Source organism: Mixophyes fleayi, chromosome 11, assembly GCF_038048845.1.
Source record: "Mixophyes fleayi isolate aMixFle1 chromosome 11, aMixFle1.hap1, whole genome shotgun sequence".
In the NCBI taxonomy this organism is placed as follows: domain Eukaryota; kingdom Metazoa; phylum Chordata; class Amphibia; order Anura; family Limnodynastidae; genus Mixophyes; species Mixophyes fleayi.
This window is the reverse complement of record NC_134412.1, coordinates 92491418-92513257: the sequence shown is the minus strand read 5'-3', so window position 1 is coordinate 92513257 and position 21840 is coordinate 92491418. Positions and strand designations below refer to the sequence as shown.

The following is a 21840-nucleotide window of genomic DNA, read 5'->3' as shown; positions in this document are numbered from 1 at the left end:
TCGCTCACTATTTACATGGATATATCGGATTAATGGGGTTAGATACCACTATCTCTTACTTGAAGATGACCAGACACAAAAGCTGCCTGTATGCATTAATGTATTAACCAGAACTATATATGAGAATATATATATATGAGAATGAATATATATATATATATATATATATATATATATATATATATATATATATATATATATATATATATATATATATATATATATATATATCTCCAGTCATTCAGAGATCTTGGCACTTGCTGTAAATGTCTGATTACGCAGAGTAAGTTCATAGCCTGTTTATAAGGACACCCCATAACATCTATGGCATTTTCCTGACATACCAGAAGATGTTAAGATGAATAATTGTATTCTGTGGTCTCTGCCTGCACACCATCACTCAGGTATAGCCTGTATTCATAGTTCCCTACAGGGGAGAGCCACAATTGTGTTGTCTATTGTAGATACGGGTAACGGTGGGGGCAGTATAATATCCATATAACCAGGGAGAGCGCAGCCATGCTGGGTCTCTACGCTACGCCAGCAGAATTTTCACACCATCCCAGCAAAATACACATCACGCAGCTCTTACTGTATGGCTAAAAGGCTAGCGATATGGTTAATACAAATCTCAAACCTAAAGCCACCAGACTATATATGGCATCCCCACTGCCCAGGAGACTGCGAGCCAATCAGTCAGAGATATGAAATGTCAGACTTCCCTTCACGTTAATAGGAGAGCAGCCAATATCCCTGTACAATATTAAAGGGAATGGGACAGCACTAACTGGATAGATTTATTTTAATAAAACAATTCAGTTATTTCAAGCATATTATTTAGAATTACACAGGGTTTGAAGTATAAAGGATTTTGTACATATAACAATAAATGGACATGAATGAAATCTGGAATCCTAATTAGACAAGGTCTTTACAATCTCGCATCACACAGTCATTGCACACAGTGTAACAATAAGAGTGTTGTCTGTTCCCCACTATTACTGCTCAGTGACCTTGGAGAGTCATGCAGGGACCGCCACTTGTGAGGTGACACAATGTGACAAGTGTTTGGTTGCAGGATAGAATGTCTGGCTACTGTACACACAAAGCCCAGAAACTGGTTACTGTTTATAGGCTGTAATTCGAAGGATACCAGTGACTGCAGCTCAGTAACTCTGTTGTTGTGAGATAGAGAACGGATTACTGGTACGTAAGGGGCCGATGTGAGAATAAGTCTCCATAACAAGACAGACACAGACACCCGTAAATCATGATGGCATATATAGGTTAATACATACAAACTCTGTAATGCAGATTGTTATTCTCAACAGACAATCACTAGGGGCTTGTCCCAGATTACTAACCAATCAAATATAGAATGCAGTCTGTCTTTTATAATATGTCAACAACCTCTTAAAGAAGCAATGACCTTAAATCTAAAATATTAATCTAACAAAATAATATATAGGACCATCATTTATCACACAGCCACTATGAACTTAACAGATAGTGGCCTATAGCATTATATAAACGCAGGTAGACAGAAACCAACGGGGTAACATATATTTTATATCTTTAATGCTCACTCATGTGCATGTGATAAACCGTGTGAAAAGCGATGATTATTATGCCTCAAAAAAGGCTTCACAGACCCAGGATTCAAGGGCAAAGCATGAATCCCAGTTTCTAACTCTCTTCCATGATTTGAGAGCAGAACTATTGAAAAACTGGAAGATGTGATGACGATTGGCCAGCAGAGGGCGCTGTAAGGAACAGATTATGTCAAATAAAATCTAATCCCTCACAGTGCATCTACAACAATTGAGCAGTAATCTATGTTGGTGTTATTAAAAAGATGACTATTCTGCAAAATTTATATTCACCTTAACTAAAACACTGGTTCACAAATAGGAGACTAAGATGGTTTATTAAAGGTGCAAAATTGCACTAAACTACAGAGACCAATTTGCTTCTACTGTCAAATCTGCACCGAACAGGACAAAGCTTATTGCTGATTGGATGCTATGATTTTCTGCATGCTTGCATCTTTCAGCAATGTGGTCAATAATAATATCCTTGGATAGGATTTTGATTGGGTAGGACAAACCCAGAAATGGTACAACAATTGGTTAATATGATCAAATTTACCAAACGGACCAACCAAAAGCTCACAGTATGAAACTTCCGACAACCTTTAGATTCAGACAGAGCATGAATGAAAACTTTCTTAATTTGGTACTTCCAGTGGCATTACGTCCTAACTAGATTAAAATGTATGTTCTCTATGACCGTGGAGCTCTGTTGGAGCGGGTGCTTACAGACAGGCACAACCCTGTACTCCATGTGATGGCAATCCCCAAAACAAACATTTTTTGGAGAGACATTGTGAAGCTCATTAAAGATGAAGTGCCAGCAGACCAGAAGCCCATTCTTCTCTCCCTGCCCATAGATGAAAATGATCGGCAAACCAACAAGCCCATCACCCACATTAAACACGCAGCAGATACCACGTCCATTGTTCTTGTAATGTCTTGAAATTGGCGCATGTATTTTCTCAATAACTATGGGACACCCATAAGCAGAGTGCGGGACCTATAGCGGTTTAATTTTTCAGGTTTAAATCATCTGTTTCATAAAAATGATACAGCAGCTCCTCTTACTATTATGCAAACCAGATATATGTAGCATATACCACCATCACATTCACCCATCATACAGGATTCGACATTTCTTTTATTCGTTCTTCTCTGCTCTTGATTTGAGGGCCCCCTTTCTTCCCAGCACCACTTTTCTCAACCTCTTTCTCCTTTCCCCCCATCCCCCTCCAATTACTATATACAGAATGGACAGATAAACACACAGATAAGCACAATGTATAATTTGCCTACATAGGTCCACGAAAATTCTATGACAAAGACTGAATGCTTATTTTTACTTACTGTATTATTATTATTGTGTCAATTGTTATGCATCCTGTATTACAGCAACGTGTAATCTCTCAACACTTATGTCTGATCAGCCTAAATATACCAGAGGGTGTAGTAAGGTCTATCTTATACTAGTGTGGCTGTGATACAAGAACTGCCATCCTAGGCGTCATTAAAACAAATGTGAGTTATAAACAGAAGATGCTGGATGAAAACTGTATTGATAAATGTGAAAATTGGTTCTTCCCTACATCAGCACAGACTGCTGCCCAGCTGGATGAGAGGAGAATAGTGCGCAGATAGCTGCAAATTCCTGGGAAAAGAGCAGACCAGCTTCCATGTGGAAGTTAATCTTTATCCCCAGGACTGTACTGTGGCTGAATATATCCCTGCAAGTAAATGCCTGCTTAAATGACTATATTTATAGCGAAAATCCTAATAACCTGACAGCACAGTTTCACAAGCTACGGATGTACAGAGTCTCTGGCTCTCTAGCTCTTGTTGAACTACAAGTCACAGCATTTCCTTACATCCACTCGATCTGCTCCCTGCAACTGCATTACACAATAGCAAATCAACAATTGTACCTGTGCCTCAAAATAGTTCTTCTAATCTATACAGAATTATGCAGTATTCTATACAATGCAAATTGCCTTGACAAAGCTGTATAAGTAATCTCCACACTATAGTGCTGTCAGCATTAAGAGACCTGAGAGTAGAATTACCTGCAGCAAGCAATATGCATTGAACAGGGAGTAACTCTATATTACTTTTATATACTGCTTACATATTACGCAGGGCTGTACAGAGAATATGTAATCATTCAGCCCCCAGTGGAGCTTATAGTCTACATTCCCTGACACACATACAGTCAATTTTGTCAGAATTAACTTACCAGTGTGTTTTTGGAGTGTTTGAGAAAAACCCCAGCACTGTGATGCAGCAATGCTGACGACTGTGCCACATGCTGCTTGTACCCCCTGGGTGGATAGGTATATTGTCACTGCCATATCGGACTTCATCTACTGCTGCCATATTATCCTTGTTTATCAGGAAACACTAAGTTTATGTTTTCACATTTGTCTAGCTTTTTCTTCAAGAAGGTATCACTTCGACACGTTGGTCATAGAAACCATTTCTATTATGAACTTACAGATACCTCTGATCTACCATAACATCGTTTGTGAAGTTATCCTGGTCCTACACCTTAGTGGGTGTTTGTTGGTGTTACCGGTCTGCACCTACGTCTGTCATCCTCTTGATGATTTGCTGCCTGATGCCAACGTATTTTAAATTTTTTTTTTATACAGATTCCATTTCTGGTCATAAATAACTATATTATTGACGGGCAACGTTAATTGATTAATATTTTTTTTTTCTGTGCTTTCTTTTGAGACTTCATATTCCACATAGGTATTGTAGGTATCCTGCAGTGTCTGGTCTAGTACAGCAGTGTGACCCTACACCCATAATCATCACCACACGTATCTTGAGATCCGCTCCTTACAGACTCCGGAAGTACGCAGAGACGATTTAGGTGCCGCTGAGAACAACTGCACCATGCGCTCAGTATGTGCCCTAATTACTCAGGCCCACAATCGTTATTAGCATTCTCAAGACACGCTCTGTTCATCCATCCCTTCCCTCTAGCGACCGACCCAACGACTGGAGCATCTTGTTTCAATAGATTACCCTCTGTTCTCAATCCTAAATCCCTACTACACCCTCTTCAGTCCAACACCCTACACAGAAACTGTGTTCACAAAAGTATCCAACAACCTCTTTAGAGCCAAACCAAATAATGAATCTTCCCCGATAAGTCTTCTGGACCTCATTTCACACTACAGATAGCAAACACTCCATCCGCAGTACTGCGCTCACATGGCTTTCATCATACTTGCCCAATTAATCTGTCACTGGTTTCCTGTTTACCGCACCTCTGATGGTAAAGTGCATACTACATAAAAGTCCCAGCACTCTAATGACATCATCATCACCATTTATTTATATAGCGCCACTGATTCCGCAGCGCTGTACAGAGAACTCACTCACATCAGTCCCTGCCCCATTGGAGCTAACAGTCTAAATTCCCTAAAATACACACACACACACACACACACACACACACACACACACACACACACACAGACTAGGGTCTATTTTGATAGCAGCCAATTAACCTACTACATCCACATCTATTCTCCACCAATGAACTCACTCCCTAGGTATTAGCTGGAAGACTGTTTGAGATGTTGGCTATCTGCTCATTGATGTCTAAAAGGCATTTAAGCTAAACAAAAAAAAACTGAACTGATTGTATTTCCTCCATTAAACATTTGCCTAATAGGTCTTCAGCAGTCAATAACACAATAAATCCACCTACTTGACTCTTCTGTATCAGTTATACATAGACAGTCATAGAAGTCATGACACTTCTACATACACAACATCTCCAAAATAAGTCCTTTCCTCACACAAGGTGCCACCAACCTCCAGATCCACAATCTTATAAAGTCCCACCTGGACTACTGCAATCTCCTCTTCCTGGCCTACCTGTGAAACAGACTGCCCCTCCTGCAATCAATTTTGATTACTGTCACAATACTCTACACTACTCCATTCCCCTAATCTATTGCCCCGTCTCGGTCAGTCACCCCACTGGATGCCCATAAATGTCAGTATTAAATTCTAGGTGCAGAGATTTGCCTACAACTCCCTACATAACATCTGAACCATCTAAATTTTCAACTTAACCAAAAGGCCAGTTCTGTTATGTTTTCATGTGAGTTTTCTGTGTGATTATATGGTGAAAGACCAAGAATTGTGAAGAACAACTGATGTCTGTATAAAGATCTATTTTGTTATTGCTTCACCCTGTCCGATAGACTACTGAGTGCCTACTGACAAGATAATTCCATTTGTATATGTCCTGGATGGTTTTGTGGTATTCCAGTTGGTTTGTTAAGGTTGCTGTGTTTGTTGAAGCTCCCTGGAATTATTTATTTTTCATTTCTACAAAGAACCATCTCCATCCCTGATCTTACACCAACTCTGTCGTACAGATTCCCAATATTAAGAATCAAGTGCTCCTCACACTTCTTAGCCTCTAGGCTTGTTTGGGCACGACCACACGTACATGTAAAAACACTTAGTTTGTTTTTATTATGATCAATGTACAGCGATGCGTAAAATGTTGGAGCTTTATAAATAAATGATAACTTAGTGTGGCCACTACTAGATGCTGAGGAGAGGCAGCACGGTGGCTCAGTGGTTAGCTCTTCTGCCTCACAGTGTTTATATGTCCTCCCGGTGTTTGCGTGGGTTTCCTCCGGGTGCTCCGGTTTCCTCCCACACTCCAAAAACATACTACTATGTTAATTGGCTGCTATCAAAATTAACCCTAATCTCTCTCCCTGTCTGTCTGTGTGTATGTTAGGGAATTTAGACTGTAAGCTCCAATGGGGCAGGGACTGAGGTGAATGAGTTCTCTGTACAGCGCTGTGGAATCAGTGACGCTATATAAATAAATGGTGATGATGATGATGATGATATAGTACAGCAATTATACAGAGGTAAATCTGCAGTACTACTCTGATTGTTAGTAACTTATGACAAGTACCCTGTTGGTCACTGGTTACTGGTACAGGCTGCTGGCTACTATGATCTGTGGAACGGCACCAATCGAGCATGTGCTGATTATAGCGCCTTCCTGCTCATGAAGTCAATGACCGAGCAGGCTGCTATAAATTACTGGGATCTGCAGATGTGACCGGTGTCAGCTTCTGGTTACGGTAACTTACATCAAGCACCCTGGTTAGTTATTATTATGAACTGCGCCTGACTTATGAAGAAAGAGAGGTAAGGCGGAGTTATTGGGAGTTGTTGTTATTTTTGTTACATGAGAATTAGTTTTTCACTTGTACAACAGTTTTCACTTTGTTTGGAATAAAGTGTTTAGAGAGAAGCGGGGGCAGGAGCGGTATGGTCTTTCAGAGTCCAATGATGCCAACTCCCAATGAATGTAAACCAAATACTAACTCACAAGACAAAAGGCACCGAAAAATAACTAGTAACATTGAGAAACTCACATGTAAGACAGGTGTGTAAAAAGAGAAGTAATACACAGTGTGTGTGAACTAGAGATGGGCGAGTTTGGTTCCCCGAGAACCGAACCCGCCCGAACTTTGCCTATCCGAGTACCGAGCCGGTACTCTCCAGCCCGCTCGGATTCCAAATCGAGGCCGAACGTCATTGTAACGTCGTCGGATCTCGGGGCTCGGTTCTCGCGATATTTGAAAATTATAAATACCTGCCTCCACAGCAATCCATCGCCATTTGACAGAGGGAGAGAGCAGGGTGTCCCTGCTCTAATCAGCCTGTGACTACAGAGAATACAATTCTGATAACAATTCTGATAACAATTGATAGAGAAGAGAGGAGGACAGAGGAGTCTTTTTTTTTTTTTAATATTTGGCACTACAAGTTATTAAATATTAATGCAAAAGAATGGGGGACACCCCAAAAGCACTTGGAGACACCCCATTCTTTTGCATTAATATTTCTGGCTGTCAAAAGTACTATTTTTCAGCAGACTAAAAATATAATATTTAGCACTCCCAAGTGCTTTTGGGGTGTCCCCCATTCTTTTGCATTAATATTTCTGGATGTCAAAAGTCATATTTGTCAGCAGTATCTAAAACAATTTGTAGCACTACAAGTGCTTTGGGCTCATAATGGATTCAAAGCAGTCCACATATGAGCAGAACGAGCAACCAGGTTCTGTCACCAGTCCTGATGGTAGTGTTCCCAGTACGTCACCTGGGAAAGGCGATGTCAAACTACACAGTCTTTTGAAATCAGTCAAAAAAACACACACCCAAAAAAAAATTACCGTGTTGAAGGGAAAAAGAAGTGTAACTGAGGAAAAGTTAACTGCCGATAAAAAAAAAATTGACAACATGCCATTCTACACACGCAGTGGCAAAGAGAGAATGAGGCCTTCACCTTTGTCTATTAGTGGCAGATCAAAAAATGTTACTGAGCCTTCTTCTTGTACGGACACTCGTGACGAAGCAAAACCAAGTAATTTGGAGTCTAAAAGTGGTGCACAAGTACTGTTACGCATGAAAGCCGAGCTGCAAGAAAACAGTAAGGCATTAGAGCAGTGATGGGCAAACTACGGCCCGCGGCCCAGATCCGGCCCACTTAGAGGTTCTATCTGGCCCGCCAATATTTTAAAAAAATTCATTAAAATATGCATAAAATTATTAGGGCCGACCCTGTGTGTCAGAACCTTAATTTTTATGCCTTCCCAGCTATTCCCTCCATTACACTTCATCCTCCTTCCTAAAAGGACATTTCGTATGTCAATCACTGAAACACCTGCCCGCCCCCTAATGGCTGAAAGTCATGTGAGAAGAGATGAGCTGGGCCATATACTAATTTTGATTGGCTGCTGTGTTGTCAGTTAGTGGCTCACCAGAAAGACGGATCTGCAACAACCTGCTGAAATAAGTGGTGTGTCTGTACGATTGCTGCACTTATAGAGGTAACACTGCTATATAACACCCTCCCGTCCCATTCACAAAATTTGTATTATATATTTCGATATTTGAGTTCTTTAATAAATTATATTGGCCCGCCTAAAGTTTTTCTTTTTTATTTGGCCCGCTCCGGAAAAAGTTTGCCCATCATTGCATTAGAGGATAATGTATGCTCTGAATCAGAAATGACACCAATCCCTGTATAGAGTCCATCCACCAGTGGTATGTGTAATCGTGAGCATTCTGTTAGTGACAGTGTACCCATAAAGAAGGTTCCTTTCAGCAGTTCTGCTGATGTGTGCCAAAACAGCCCGAGTGTAGTCGGTGATAAACCAATTGAGGATGCCACCTTTAAATTAGAAGAGGATGAGGGGGAGATTTGTGTAGGCAACGAGGACACTAATGATGATGTTGATGATTATGATGCAGACAGATACCAAATTGCCTTTCTCAATTTCTATTTATATTCTAGACCAGGGGTAGGCAACCTGCGGCTCTCCAGGTGTTTGTGAAACTACAAGTCCCAGCATGCTTTGCCAGTAGATAACCAGCAGATAGATGGCAAGGCATGCTGGGATTTGTAGTTTCACAACACCTGGAGAGCCGCAGGTTGCCTACCCCTGTTCTAGACTCTATAACGGCTGAATAGTTTTCTATTTTACTCCTAGTGGAGAGGGGGTCTGATGCAGACAGATACCAAACTACATTGGTCCATTTATTTTTACTTTCTAATTCCACAGTCTATGCAGGCTGCTTTTTTTCTATTCAACTACAAGTGGAGGGTGTAGTATACACCCAAAGACGATGGCTACATTGCCAATAATCAAAGATGGAGGAGGTAGACAACAAGATTTGTCTGTATAATTTGCAGGCAAGTGTTCGCATTAAGGACGGCCTACCAGGGATTAAACTGTTTTTTTTTCATAATTTATTAGCTTTAGAATTACCTCACTTATCCAAGAAACTAGTGGAGAACTAAATTAGGTTATTTTAGACCAAAAAAATTGTATTTTTTTCAAAAATGGCTTAAACAAAATCACACAAAACCAAAACCAAAACACGCAATGACTGTTTGGCAAAACCAAAACACGACGGTAATCCAGATCCAGAACTAAAACCTAAACCAAAACACGGGTGTCAGTGAGCATCTCTAGTGTGAACACTGATCATGCTGCATGGCCTGTTGTGCTCTGAGACAGGGAGAATCAGATCTATTTTAAGTCACACATTCATCTTCACAACACAATAGCCAGTATCTGACAATGATCACCCGTCAGCTCGAACACGTTTCATCATACAAGAAAAGAAAGTGTTCTACATTTGTATCACTGGGAAGAACCTCACATTGTGGACAATGTCTTATTTTCTGCAATAATGATTTTCAGATTTCGTTTGCAGACCTCGCCAGAGATCTCTAGGACATGTTCCTGTACTTCTAACTACTCATGATCAGATGCAGAATATTTTATATTGCTAACTAGGAATATAGTGAAAGCTGTTTATATTATCACCCTCTCCTGGCATCTAATTATTTTCAGGGATCTCTGATCCTGATTACAAATTCTTTAAGAAACTATATTCTGGCATGTTACTTGCACCACTAATTACAGAGAAAACACGATTATATATTATATTATTATATTTTGACCAATTTTACAAATTGAAACCTTGATCAGGACAAAAACAGTAAACAGATATATTTTAAGGACAACATATATTATGGAGATTTCTCTTCTGACAAACAAATTTGGTTTTGCAATGACGTTCCACTGATGTGTGCATATATAAAATAAGATAAATGGTTACTCAGGTCATCTGGCATGTTCTACTGCTGTAAATAAAACTTCCGTAACGCATCAGATAATGATCAGAAGACTCGCACGGTCTGGTCTGTAACGTCACACAAGGTGTAAAGTAAATTATCATCAGAAGCTAAATGTAAGGTTATCACCACCCCAATGTCTAATACTGAACCTCACGTTACAATTCTATGTCTCACCCTCAATTCATTTCAAACCTATTTTAAAGAGAATAAGCCGTGGTTTATTTTTGGCAGTCATGAAGACATATATTATGTTTAATAAAATGTACAGAAATGGTCATACAAGCACAACGTTAACAAATGTTTCCGAATAAAATACATGAACTTTAAAATCAAGGTCATTATCAAGGTCATCCTGACACGTGTGGCTGGTAGTACAGGGAACACAATAAGATTAGTCACAGACCGGACAAGCTGTAATCACGTCAATTATGGCATCACCTAGGACAGGCCTGGCCAACCTGTGGCTCTCCAGGTATTGTGAAACTACAAGTCCCAGCATACTTTACCAGTTGATATGCAGCCGATAGATGGCAAGGCATGCTGGGACTTGTAGCTCTACGAAACCTCAAGAGCCACAGGTTGGCCAAACCTGATGTAGGAAGACAGTTGTGTTTGTTTTCTGCCCCGCATAACACCTCTGAAAATCAGCCGGGTGTCCGCAAACATCGGACTTGAAAACACATATGTGAAACCTGCCAAGACAAGCACCACACATGCCTCAACAAGTTAGTGTTGTTGTATTTTGTATTCCATACAACACTTTATAAATGTAATTGGAATCTCCAGAACCCCCTCCATTCCCGCAATGTAATCCAAATTTGGAATTTTCAAAGCCTTCATCCAAATCCACATCCCTAAATGACCACGGCACAGCAGTCTAACAAGATGACTCCTATTTTCTTTTATACACTAGCTGCACATAATTTGTGAACTTCTCAGAAGACGGAGAGTCCATAATGCAGTCACATTACAGTTTACATTACAAGACAACAGCTCCACTGTGTATAAAGACGTTCGCTTTGACTCATCCCACCGTAGAAAAGATAGGTCTAATGTACATGTGCGACAATTACATCATATTCTCCCCATGTCTCGCATCTTGATTTCTTACATCATACCTACAAAATACACAGTAAAGTCAAATAAAGAACAGCTCTAAAGCTTAAATAACTATATCTATTTTGATAAGTCTTCCAGCCCCTGGTAGAGAAGCATCCTGGCGTTTACTCTGAAAGGCTGAACTGCAACCGGAACAGATGAGTATTTGCATACATCACAAACAGTGACATTTAATGTGAGGCCACCTATTCTGATTTATTTCTCAAGTTGTCACGTGCAGACATCAATGTTCTGGTAATGAGGATATTTTACCAGAGGCTGGAGTTCTCATAATTACTAATGTATATTCAGGAAGAGGCTCACACCAGATTCCTCTCATTAACAATGGGACTCCCAGATGTGGGAGTACCAAGGATGTGAAAATTATGGTGAAGGTTAATAAACCAGAAAACAAAACAGACCATAATATAACAGGGAACGAATATATCTCTATTAACCATTCTGCCTCTGAAATTCACATACAGCAACCTGGAAATTACTAGACATAGAAAATTACCCCCCAAATAATCATGTGTCCAAAATCTGCAGGGTCATACAATGGAATAACGCCACGTCAGGAACTCGGCCCAATAAAATAACATCACGTCAGGAACTCGGCACAGCCGCGGTGGGAGCAGAAGGTACCTTGGAATTTTTGCCACTGCTACGTCCTGATTGAGACGATCCACTTCGTTGCACCCCCGGTTCCGGGGTTGGAGGAGATTTGTCCGATGAATGGTCTGAACTTTTCTCCACCATGATTTCTCCTTCACTCTGCTGGGGAGTTGGGGAGCGGGAACGTTTGCGCAGGATAGGGGAGCAGGCGGGAGAGCTTCGGTTCGAGTTACTTGCCGTGCTAAGGGAGGGAAAGACAGTATTAAAATTTTTTTTACAAAAAGGTGTTTGTTTTATATATTATTCTACACTTTTAAATGCTACACAATACAAACTACTGCTGCTAACACAATAGATTAAAGCACAGATACGAAGGCATCGAGAGAAAGCACTAAACAACAGAGAATGGAAACTAGCCAAAGGTATTAGGGAGAGATTACTAATAAAAACAATGGTGTGTGAATGTGAGAGAGTCCTCAGCACATGACAGCTTCTGACACATGGTTTTATCAATGGTGCAGCAGCAGAGCCATGCCAGGGATGCTACATCTAAAGGAAAGCCAGCAGCAGGGGAATTGTACAGACAATCATTAGGAGTAGAAATGAATTCAGCCAAAGCCACACAAAAGAAAACAGTAACAGCGGTAAGCCAGGGAAGAGTGCAGACACAGGGCCACAGAGCAGAGAGGGGCAGATCCATTGTGGGGAGTGGGTGCTAAAATAGACACATACTTCTTTATTGTGGGCCGATGGAATAAGAACATGAGACAAGTCACATGTACATATATATATATATATGTAGGTAGAGACCCCCTCTGTCACACCCCCAGCCCACACTGGGTCCTATCAGCTGAAGGCGCAATCTATAGACAGCACCCACATCCTGGGCAGTCACTGCTGCACCTCTAATCATGTCTATGGTATCTGCTACATTGCAACATCTGCGGAGTGATTAGATGCTGTGAACTTATGTGTGATGGAAAAAAATACATAACATGCTGGGAAACTTCTACTTGTCCTTTTTCTGGTACAGTTTGATCAGCATTAACAAAGACCTGAGAATTGGCGGCGCTGAGCAATGAACGATAACGAGAGGAATTTGTGTTTTTGTTGGCTTTTATTTTCGGCAATATTTGTTCCAGACAAGTCTCCCTCACACACACACTTCCTGCCTGGATACTACTTTGCCCCCAGTCGTGGTGGGGGCTCTTGTTCTAGCAATGCGGAATGCTCTTTGTAAACAACCCCTAGAGTTGCCCCACGCTGCTCCATCCCACCAACCTCTGCCCTTGGTTTACCAGCAATGACTGCCAGGTACTCAGAGAACATCTCTTCTTTGTACTTGGCTGTACATAGTTGTGTCACTCACCATGCTGTGAGGTTCCTTACAGCGTGATCTACTCCTAATTCATCACTGTATGTTATTAAATGCTGTTGTCTTCCTGACTTCAGACCTCACGATTTATGTACAATAAGCTGCAGGACTGGAGCATTATTTTCCAACATGTACCAATGTTTACCAAGTATACCCCAAAGTGTCATTTATATCATGTGCCCCTTAATGTGTAAAGCCGAATTTAAAGTACCCCCCTGTTTTGAGCACATTATACCAAGCTGTTCCTTATACATTTAAAGGTTGTAAAGAGAACATCTGAACTTACAAATGTAATGTTATTTGCAGTTATATTTCCAGATTCACGTACATATTGCATCGGAGATACCCCTTGGGGTACACGTGCCACAGGTATTTCTATGTAGCTGCCCACTTCATGTAGTCTGCAATTACAGTTGTTTATTTTATGACGACCTATCTTCTGGGGTGGGATAAAGCCCAATCCTCAGGAGAAAGTGTAATAACGGAGGAGAACATCAGCCCCCGGGCTGCTACATCCACCTGCTCACACCCCAGAGAGTATCCAGCTTATGCTGCCTGCAAACACCGTTCACCACACAACTTCACAGTGGCACTGCCAGGAGCACAACCCAAACTAGACACAAAAAAGACACACCCTAGAACCGCAAGCTAATGTACAGCAGCAAGCCATATGCCGCAAAGCCAAGCCAGCCGAATGTGATTACAAGACACGTTATCAGCACACCTACAGTGCCGCACACATGCACTCTTATTACACTTTAACACAATGCAGTGACCCCCTGGAATGACGCATCTCTCAGGGTGGGAGCAGCCTTTTGTCAGATAGAGGGGACAGCAGTAAGTCCGCAGCAAAATGTGTCACAATGCAGAGAGCGTCCCACAGCATGCACTGTGCAGTCTTCCTTACTCCCCCCCCCCCTTCATCATCACAATATCAAAGGCCCACACCAGGGGACAGACACATGTATACACGTCTCTGCAAGGTCACAGACAGACACAGGCTGGGAGCCACATAAAACACACAGAAGCCTCAGCACTAACCTGGCAGCCATGAGAGGATGAGCCAGCATCATTGCTTGATCCATTCATTCATGCAGAAAAAGCAGCAGGGGGCAGGGAAGACAGCGAGCAGGCAGGAGGGTTACTCACCTCCAAATCCATCTCAGTGCCCCCCGTCACATAAACGGGGGGTGTTATTGGGGTGCTCGGATAAGGCAAGGGAGCCTCTTTTCAGCTGTTTGTCTCTCACCCTCTTGCAACGGAGTCTGAGCGATGGGAGGAAACATTCATGGACCACCCCTCCTCCCTGACTCACAGCTGCTCTGTGTATCCCAGGCTGCATACAAGACATATGCCTGCTCCCCTGTCATTTACACTCTCTCCAGGATCCCACTCCTGCCCCTCAGCACAAACATCTACCTCTGTCCTCCCTCTCTGGTCATGGATAAAGAGTGATGTGTGGATGTGACAATCACCTGAGCAGCTAACTGCACCAACATAAAACTGCACAGGAGCGCCCAATCCCCCCCACCCCCTGTTATCTGGGCTGAGTAGGAGTGACTGTCAATGCAGTAGTCACCAGCACCTGATCATCAGGCCGGGGGTCTTACACAGTAATGTATCGCAAGGTACAAATCAAATCATGATCAATTCCAACATTACTAACACAAATGTCAGATGATAAATACAAAGAAACTTTATATTCTAGTATTGGTAAAGACAGTTTCTGCACATCTGCATTAAAGGTGATATATACATACAATAATTTACTTTTATTTGAATGCAGACTTTAATGCTACCACACTTTTCATGTGTACAGCTACAACCCTCTGATAACAGTTTACAAAGCCATCTTTAAAAACAAAAAATACCATTATTACTCAGCAGCAAAATTCAAACTAGAAGCATTAATTATTATGTATTGATGGAAATAATATTACATACTCAACTGATTAGCACAGTTTGCAAAGCATTACATATGGCTATATTCTGTCACTTTGTAACTGTCAGATAGTAAGACAGTAATAGGCAGCCTACCACCAACTCCTCCAGGGTGACAGTATAAGATGACAAGTTATTTGTTTCATTGTTACAACCCTTTACCTATTGTGGCATGAACAATGTCCCTGGCATTTTCATTTATTTATTAGATTTGCAATATATTATATAAGGAACTGCCTCTTTTGGGAATGACACATTGACTCTTGAGGTCCCACAATAATGACCCTGCAACTCTTTGTTTCTCAGTAAAAATGGAAAGTGACATCATAAACTCACACAATGAGTCATTTTACCCTCATTTATGTTAAGTGACTATCAGTACCTTTCTTACATAGGGGTCTATTTATGAGAGTGTGACCAGCAGTAAACCCAGAGGAAACAGCTGACAATCGCACAATTTATGAGGGGTGAACGCAGGAGCATTAACCTACTTTTCGTGGTTTACCGCAGTCTCCATAGAACTCTATGGGGACTCTGATGATTTACTAAGCAGGGAAAAAGCATAATTTTTCACTGCAACTATCCCAGGATGGCGTTACCATACCAGTGTCTGTGGAGCCCAACAGCTTTGCATGATCCCCCGCTGGTAAAATCCTATGCACTTGCGCGAACGTTAGTAGTAGACTGGTGTGGTACATCTAAGTTAACCCTTAACGCTTTAGGTCAGGATCGCAGAGGCAACAGAGTTTCACTTATTGATAAACAGCATTGACAACAGATCCGTACTGATGCGATAAGTGGAGATGAGAAACCTCAATTGCGATTGACGCTTGTTAATAAAAAAAAGTCCCCTAAGCAATTGGAAAACCATACTTATACGAGATAAATGGCATATGTAGAAGTTTTTTGCTCCACTGCTGTCAGCATACATCATGAGCTGTACAAGGAAAATGGCTTCTCATAAGGAAAAATGCCCATACGTGTTTCTAAGCACCCAGAGAGGCGCATGAAAGCCTCTTTTAAGCAAGTCTTTGGAGCCGCTTAATGAACTAGTGGACATACAATGATTTCTGCAGTAAAACACAAACATGGTGGGACAAGTACTAATAGACACACCAGACACTGGTTATATGCTCCGCAGATGGGTGACCTCACACCAGCAGGTCACATTACTGGGAGACTATTTGGACAAACTGAAACAGGGATTTCTACATTTACATAGCATTAATCTATAGGCTTGTACAGGTACTGACAGTTTTTACTAAATACTTTGGTTTATGCTCTTTCTTGCTTTTTAGGCAGGTATTTATATAATCCAGTGTATTGCACAGGAGTACTACACAAAGTAGCGTTGTCTTATATCCCAGGTCTGCCTTACCATAGATAAACAGCAATACATATAGTTAAATGTTGCAGGGGGATGTGCTCAAGCCAATAAATTAAAGTCATCTAAAAGTGGACAACCCTTGGCATAAAATAAACCACTTGAATCCTTCATGAAACTCTTCACTTCTGCTATAATATTCAAAAGATCAATGTATATTCTTCAAAAGCCCTATCCAACATCAGTCTGAAAATGTAAAATATAAAAGTTGTACATTACATTGCAACTTAAAAGTATTTAATGTTATTTGAACAATAATTACAACAAATATCATCATCATCATTTATTTATATAGCGCCAACATATTCCGTAGCGCTTTACAATTAGGGACAAACATAGTAAACTAATAAACAAACTGGGTAAAACAGACAAAGAGGTGAGAAGGCCCTGCTGAATATAATACTGTTATTTGTTCCTTTTACCACTTGTGAAAGCAAATTAACTCCCAAAGAAACAGACAAGGTAGCTGCAAAGAGTGAGGAACTGACAATGTAACATTGTACTTTGGGAGTATCAAACACACTTAATTATTGTAGAACTTATTTTTAGTACAAACACTTAAAAAATTTAAAAAAATTATATGGGTCAGAAGCAGGCAGTATGGAGTATAGAAATAGACAATTATATATATAGATCTCTCTCTCTCTATATATCTATCTATCACTATATATATATATATATATATATATATATATATATATATATATATATATATATATATATATCTATAACTATATATATCTATATCTATATCTATCTATCTATCTATCGTGGCAGCACTTCTGTCTCACAGCACTGGGGTCATGAGTTCGATTCCCGACCGTGGCCTTATCTGTGTGGAGTTTGTATGTTCTCCCTGTGTTTGCGTGGTTTCCTCCGGGTGCTCCGGTTTCCCCCACACTCCAAAAACATACTGGTAGGTTAATTGGCTGCTATCAAAATTGACCCTAGTCTCTCCCTCTCTGTCTGTCTGTGTGAGTGTATGTCTATATTAGGGAATTTAGACTGTAAGCTCCAATGGGGCAGGGACTGATGTGAATGAGTTCTCTGTACAGCGCTGCGGAATTAGTGGCGCTATATAAATAGATGATGATGATATATATCTATATCTATCTATCACTATCTATCTATATCTATATATAACTATATCTATCACTATCTATCTATAACTATATATCATATCTATCCTTTACTCTATCTAACACTATCTCTATCTATATCTATATATATATCTATATATAAATATATATTTTATTCATTTTTTCAACCAATTTTTCTTCATACAAAGACATGAAGGTTAACAGGCATGACAAGTGAAACAAATGGCTCCCTATAGCAATGTGTGCAGGTGTACTTGCACTGTACATTTTCAGACACCCAATAAAAACACCCAAAAACATATAAAACATAACGGAACCGGAACCAGAAACTGCAGATGGAAACTTATGGGTAGGTTTGAAACTGAGCAATAAAAGTGCAGAAAGACTTACTGCATCGTCTCCATTACAGCTTAGTACTTTTTCCAATCACATCAAGCTAAAGTATATAAGTACAATTTTGCTACAAAACCCCTCTCAGTCCAACAAGTCAGACGTGCCTGTTCTAAACACTACTACATGCAATAGGGAAAATAAAAAATAATTACAATGAATTTATTTGCATAGAATGATACAAAAATAATTGACTCCTAGAAGCAGCCCAAAATGTACACTCCTCACTGCCACTCACAAGCCCTTTAAATCCATTCATCAATGACAGTGGAAGCCTGAATCTGTGCCCAGTGTTAGAGTTTGTACACACGGGGATTAAAAGAAAAAAAAAAAAAAGACTACTAAAAGCATAGAACACACCTTGTACTTGTCTTAACTTTTAAACAGAGCTGTGTTCTTGTTTTCTTTATTAATAGCCCACTTTCTGCATAGTGTACTAGGTACTCATTGAGTGGACCCATAGAATAGCATTAGAACATACCAAGATATCAGAAAGTGTGTGTCTACAGATCCAATCGCTCTATCAGCGGTAAAGCAAGTTTACCGGGCTTTATAAAACGCACATTACACATGTAATATTAATGCCTGTGTGTACTACTAGTCACATGGCATGCTTACAGGGGATATAAGAAGTATATGGGTGGGTGTGTGCAAGACTTTCTAGTTAGTCCAGACTAGTGCAAGGGCTAACCAGGATAACTGCGAACTGAACCAATTGTGCTGGTGTTATTGTTAAATACTAGCATGTTAATTGCCCAGGGGATACAGTAGACATCATTTGTAAAACAAACTAATGCTTTAATCCCTAAACTCATTTGGTAGGGGAAGTTACTGGATTAAGCCAAACTGCATTCGGAAGGGGGAGAGAGAATGTTACATGTACAGATTGTTCTAGTTTACTACAAATTTGCTATTGCAGAATAAAACATAATTGATATTGAAAACATGGACCCTACAGGATGATTAAGGATCTGTTGTTTGGGGGTACAATCTGCGGTATTTGGCAGTGTTAACACATAAATCCCAGGAGAATGGGAGGTTGAGTGAGGCTATTAATCCTGGAGGTCTGAGGGAGGGTGGAAAAGGAAGATGGATAAATGATAAGAGGATTATAGGCTCTGAGTACAGATGGCATCCTGCAGCCTCCGTGCTCTCTTACTTCTTGCCACACGGGTGGCATCACTAAACACTCAGCACTGGAAAATATCACCTAATTCTATTACTTGGTTCCATAACATTAGCCAAGTGGAAACACTTAATGGAAGTTTGTTTTGGGTTCTAAGAAAAAAATGACAAACTCTTACTCAGGTTTCACATTTATTTTAAAGCCTGGTTCCTGTACATCAAAATTATATTTCTGCAGTAAATGAAATAAAATGTAAGAGTGTACTTACCTAGATCCTGGAGCGTTACCTCTTCAGACCTCCAGAATCACTGGAGCAATTGCTTATCGTTAATGAAATACTAGTCTGTGTTTAGATTCAGAGTGACCTCGTTGTCCTTTTTTGTAACATATTTGAGAAGGCCTCTCATTATTAGGTAGTGATAACAGACATTTAAACGACAATGCTGAATGTGAAAGAACGGATAGCAATACAATCATACTATAAACGCAAATGTATTTTAATGTGTCTCAATGGTTAAATCATTATTCAATTTCCCCAAACTGGGGAAGCACCACAAAGCACACATGGAAAGAAGAAGAATAGAGAAATATTGTGGAACTATAATTCACATTCAGATGACTATAGTATTTCTTTTTAGGGAGCTGAGCTGGAGTTAGTTCCCGTTCTACGGCTTCCATATCTTAACATATATCCTCACTTCACAGATTCATATTATTGTTACTGAAATGAACCTGTCAGACATTACTGGGCATTACTTGCTGCTGCCTGGCAGTATCCAGCTTGCGTGGGCATAATAATGACTGGCACATGGAGTGTAGGAATAAGACAACAGAATACAACACTGCATTATACAAAGGGAACTTGCACTACACTACAGAGATGGTTTAGCAGCTTAAGGAGACATTACTGCATTGACTTAATAAACCCATTTAACAGTGTTACTAGTAGGGAAGCTAGACAGCGATACTAAACTATGAACTCTAACCAGGCAGAATTGTGACTAGTATGCTAGGAGGGGATGGAGAGAGAGGAAGATAAACCTGCAAGACATCCTGCGTGCATCCCAGGAGCTGGGCACAATACGTCTCTTCAGTCCATGGATAATCTCCTGACAACTGCAGTCTGACAGTGGACGCTCACAGTAAGGGCTGCAGAAAACGTGTAACCAGAAGCCAACTTCCCTGAGCCCATATCCAAATCAAAGGGGGAGCACTCATCCGGAGACGGGGTGATAATGTACAAGAGAGGCGGAAGGTGTCTCTGCTTACCAGACAAGCCTGAACCCTTTCATTAGTGCAGAAATGCTAAGCCGGTGGGCACATCGCAGCCTGCCCACTCATAGTGGTCTGTGTTCCAGGACATGTTGGAGGAGATCAGATGATGGACAGGCCTGATTGTCAATGCATTTGTCCCCTCTCCTCTCTCCCACCAGCGCTAGAGCACACGGCTCTTCTGCTGACAGTGTGGGCTGAGCATGTGCAGAATAGAGGGAGATGTGGGAAGCTGAGCCAGAATTGGCATTCCTACTAGACACACTGCTTCTGAGTGGGAGGGATGGAGGGGGGATGTAAGGGGGGGTGCAAAGTAGGGGACAAGAAAACGAGAAGTTCCACAGGAACCCTTGCGACACCAAAATATCCGGATGATAAAGATGCTGTACCAGCAGGCTGTCGCTTTCTATCATGCCCCCCCTTCAACTTCCTCTCCCCCTTCTGGACCATTTGCCAGTGCAGTAATTACTAGGACCGGGGACACATGTTCAGTGAGTGAGCGTTACATAATATCCTGCTCTCTGTAATTATACAACTTCTCTCCTAGCACATTTTACTACACAACAAAATGATTTATTCCTTGGTTTTTTTTTCCTGTTCTGCAGGAATTTCCAAACCTACTCTAAAAGTCAGGACCACGGTGTGTAATGAAAAAACACACACACCGTAAAATGCTGTGCAGGAGAATGAGGAGTCTGCATGTGTTAAATGTGTAACAGGGACCACACTGCAAACTGTACACATGTAAACAAGACAGAATGAGATCACGGCATATAAATCCAATTCTATATAAAGAGCCTGATGGGACTATAGACTTGTATGACTTCTGCAAAGGTTCCTGCACATGTGTTGGTGAAATACTCAATAGTGCAATAATCTGGTGAGTGTAAATTTGCCTCTGCAGCCACTTCCCTACCTGTGTCTGTATTTATGTCTGCGTACAAAAAGAAGAGAGAAAAAAAAAAATAGGACATAGGAGTTGTGAAGATAGGCATCTGACCATCTGTTCCTTGTGTCAGATGACGGATCTCAGCCAATCAAGTCTTTCCAATCTCTGTCAGGTGACATAGCTCAGCTGTCACTCCGAGTAAGCATCACACTCTCCGCATCTCTGATCCGATAGCATCCTGGGATAGCACTGAGACTGTACCCAGGGAAGTGGAAACAGTTAGCTTCCACTGGACAAGGGGGGATATAGGTAAAGGGAATTGGAGAAGCTTAAATATGACACTGAACTGGCAGCT

The 21840-nt window shown here is 40.8% G+C and overlaps 1 protein-coding gene across 10 annotated transcripts in view; it reads right to left on the bottom strand.

The window, feature by feature from the left end:
* Positions 1-21840, bottom strand: part of GRAMD1B (GRAM domain containing 1B) — a 301019-nt gene that overhangs the window by 51785 nt on the left and 227394 nt on the right. For 6 of the 10 annotated variants that reach the window (XM_075190311.1, XM_075190312.1, XM_075190313.1 and 3 more), the window contains one exon: positions 12039-12249. In XM_075190311.1, the coding sequence (XP_075046412.1) occupies positions 12039-12249 (211 nt within the window). Of the gene's footprint in view, positions 1-12038; positions 12250-14424; positions 14910-20365; positions 20965-21840 lie in introns of those variants that run through there. The other 4 variants (XM_075190315.1, XM_075190317.1, XM_075190316.1 and 1 more) reach the window with 4 other exon arrangements.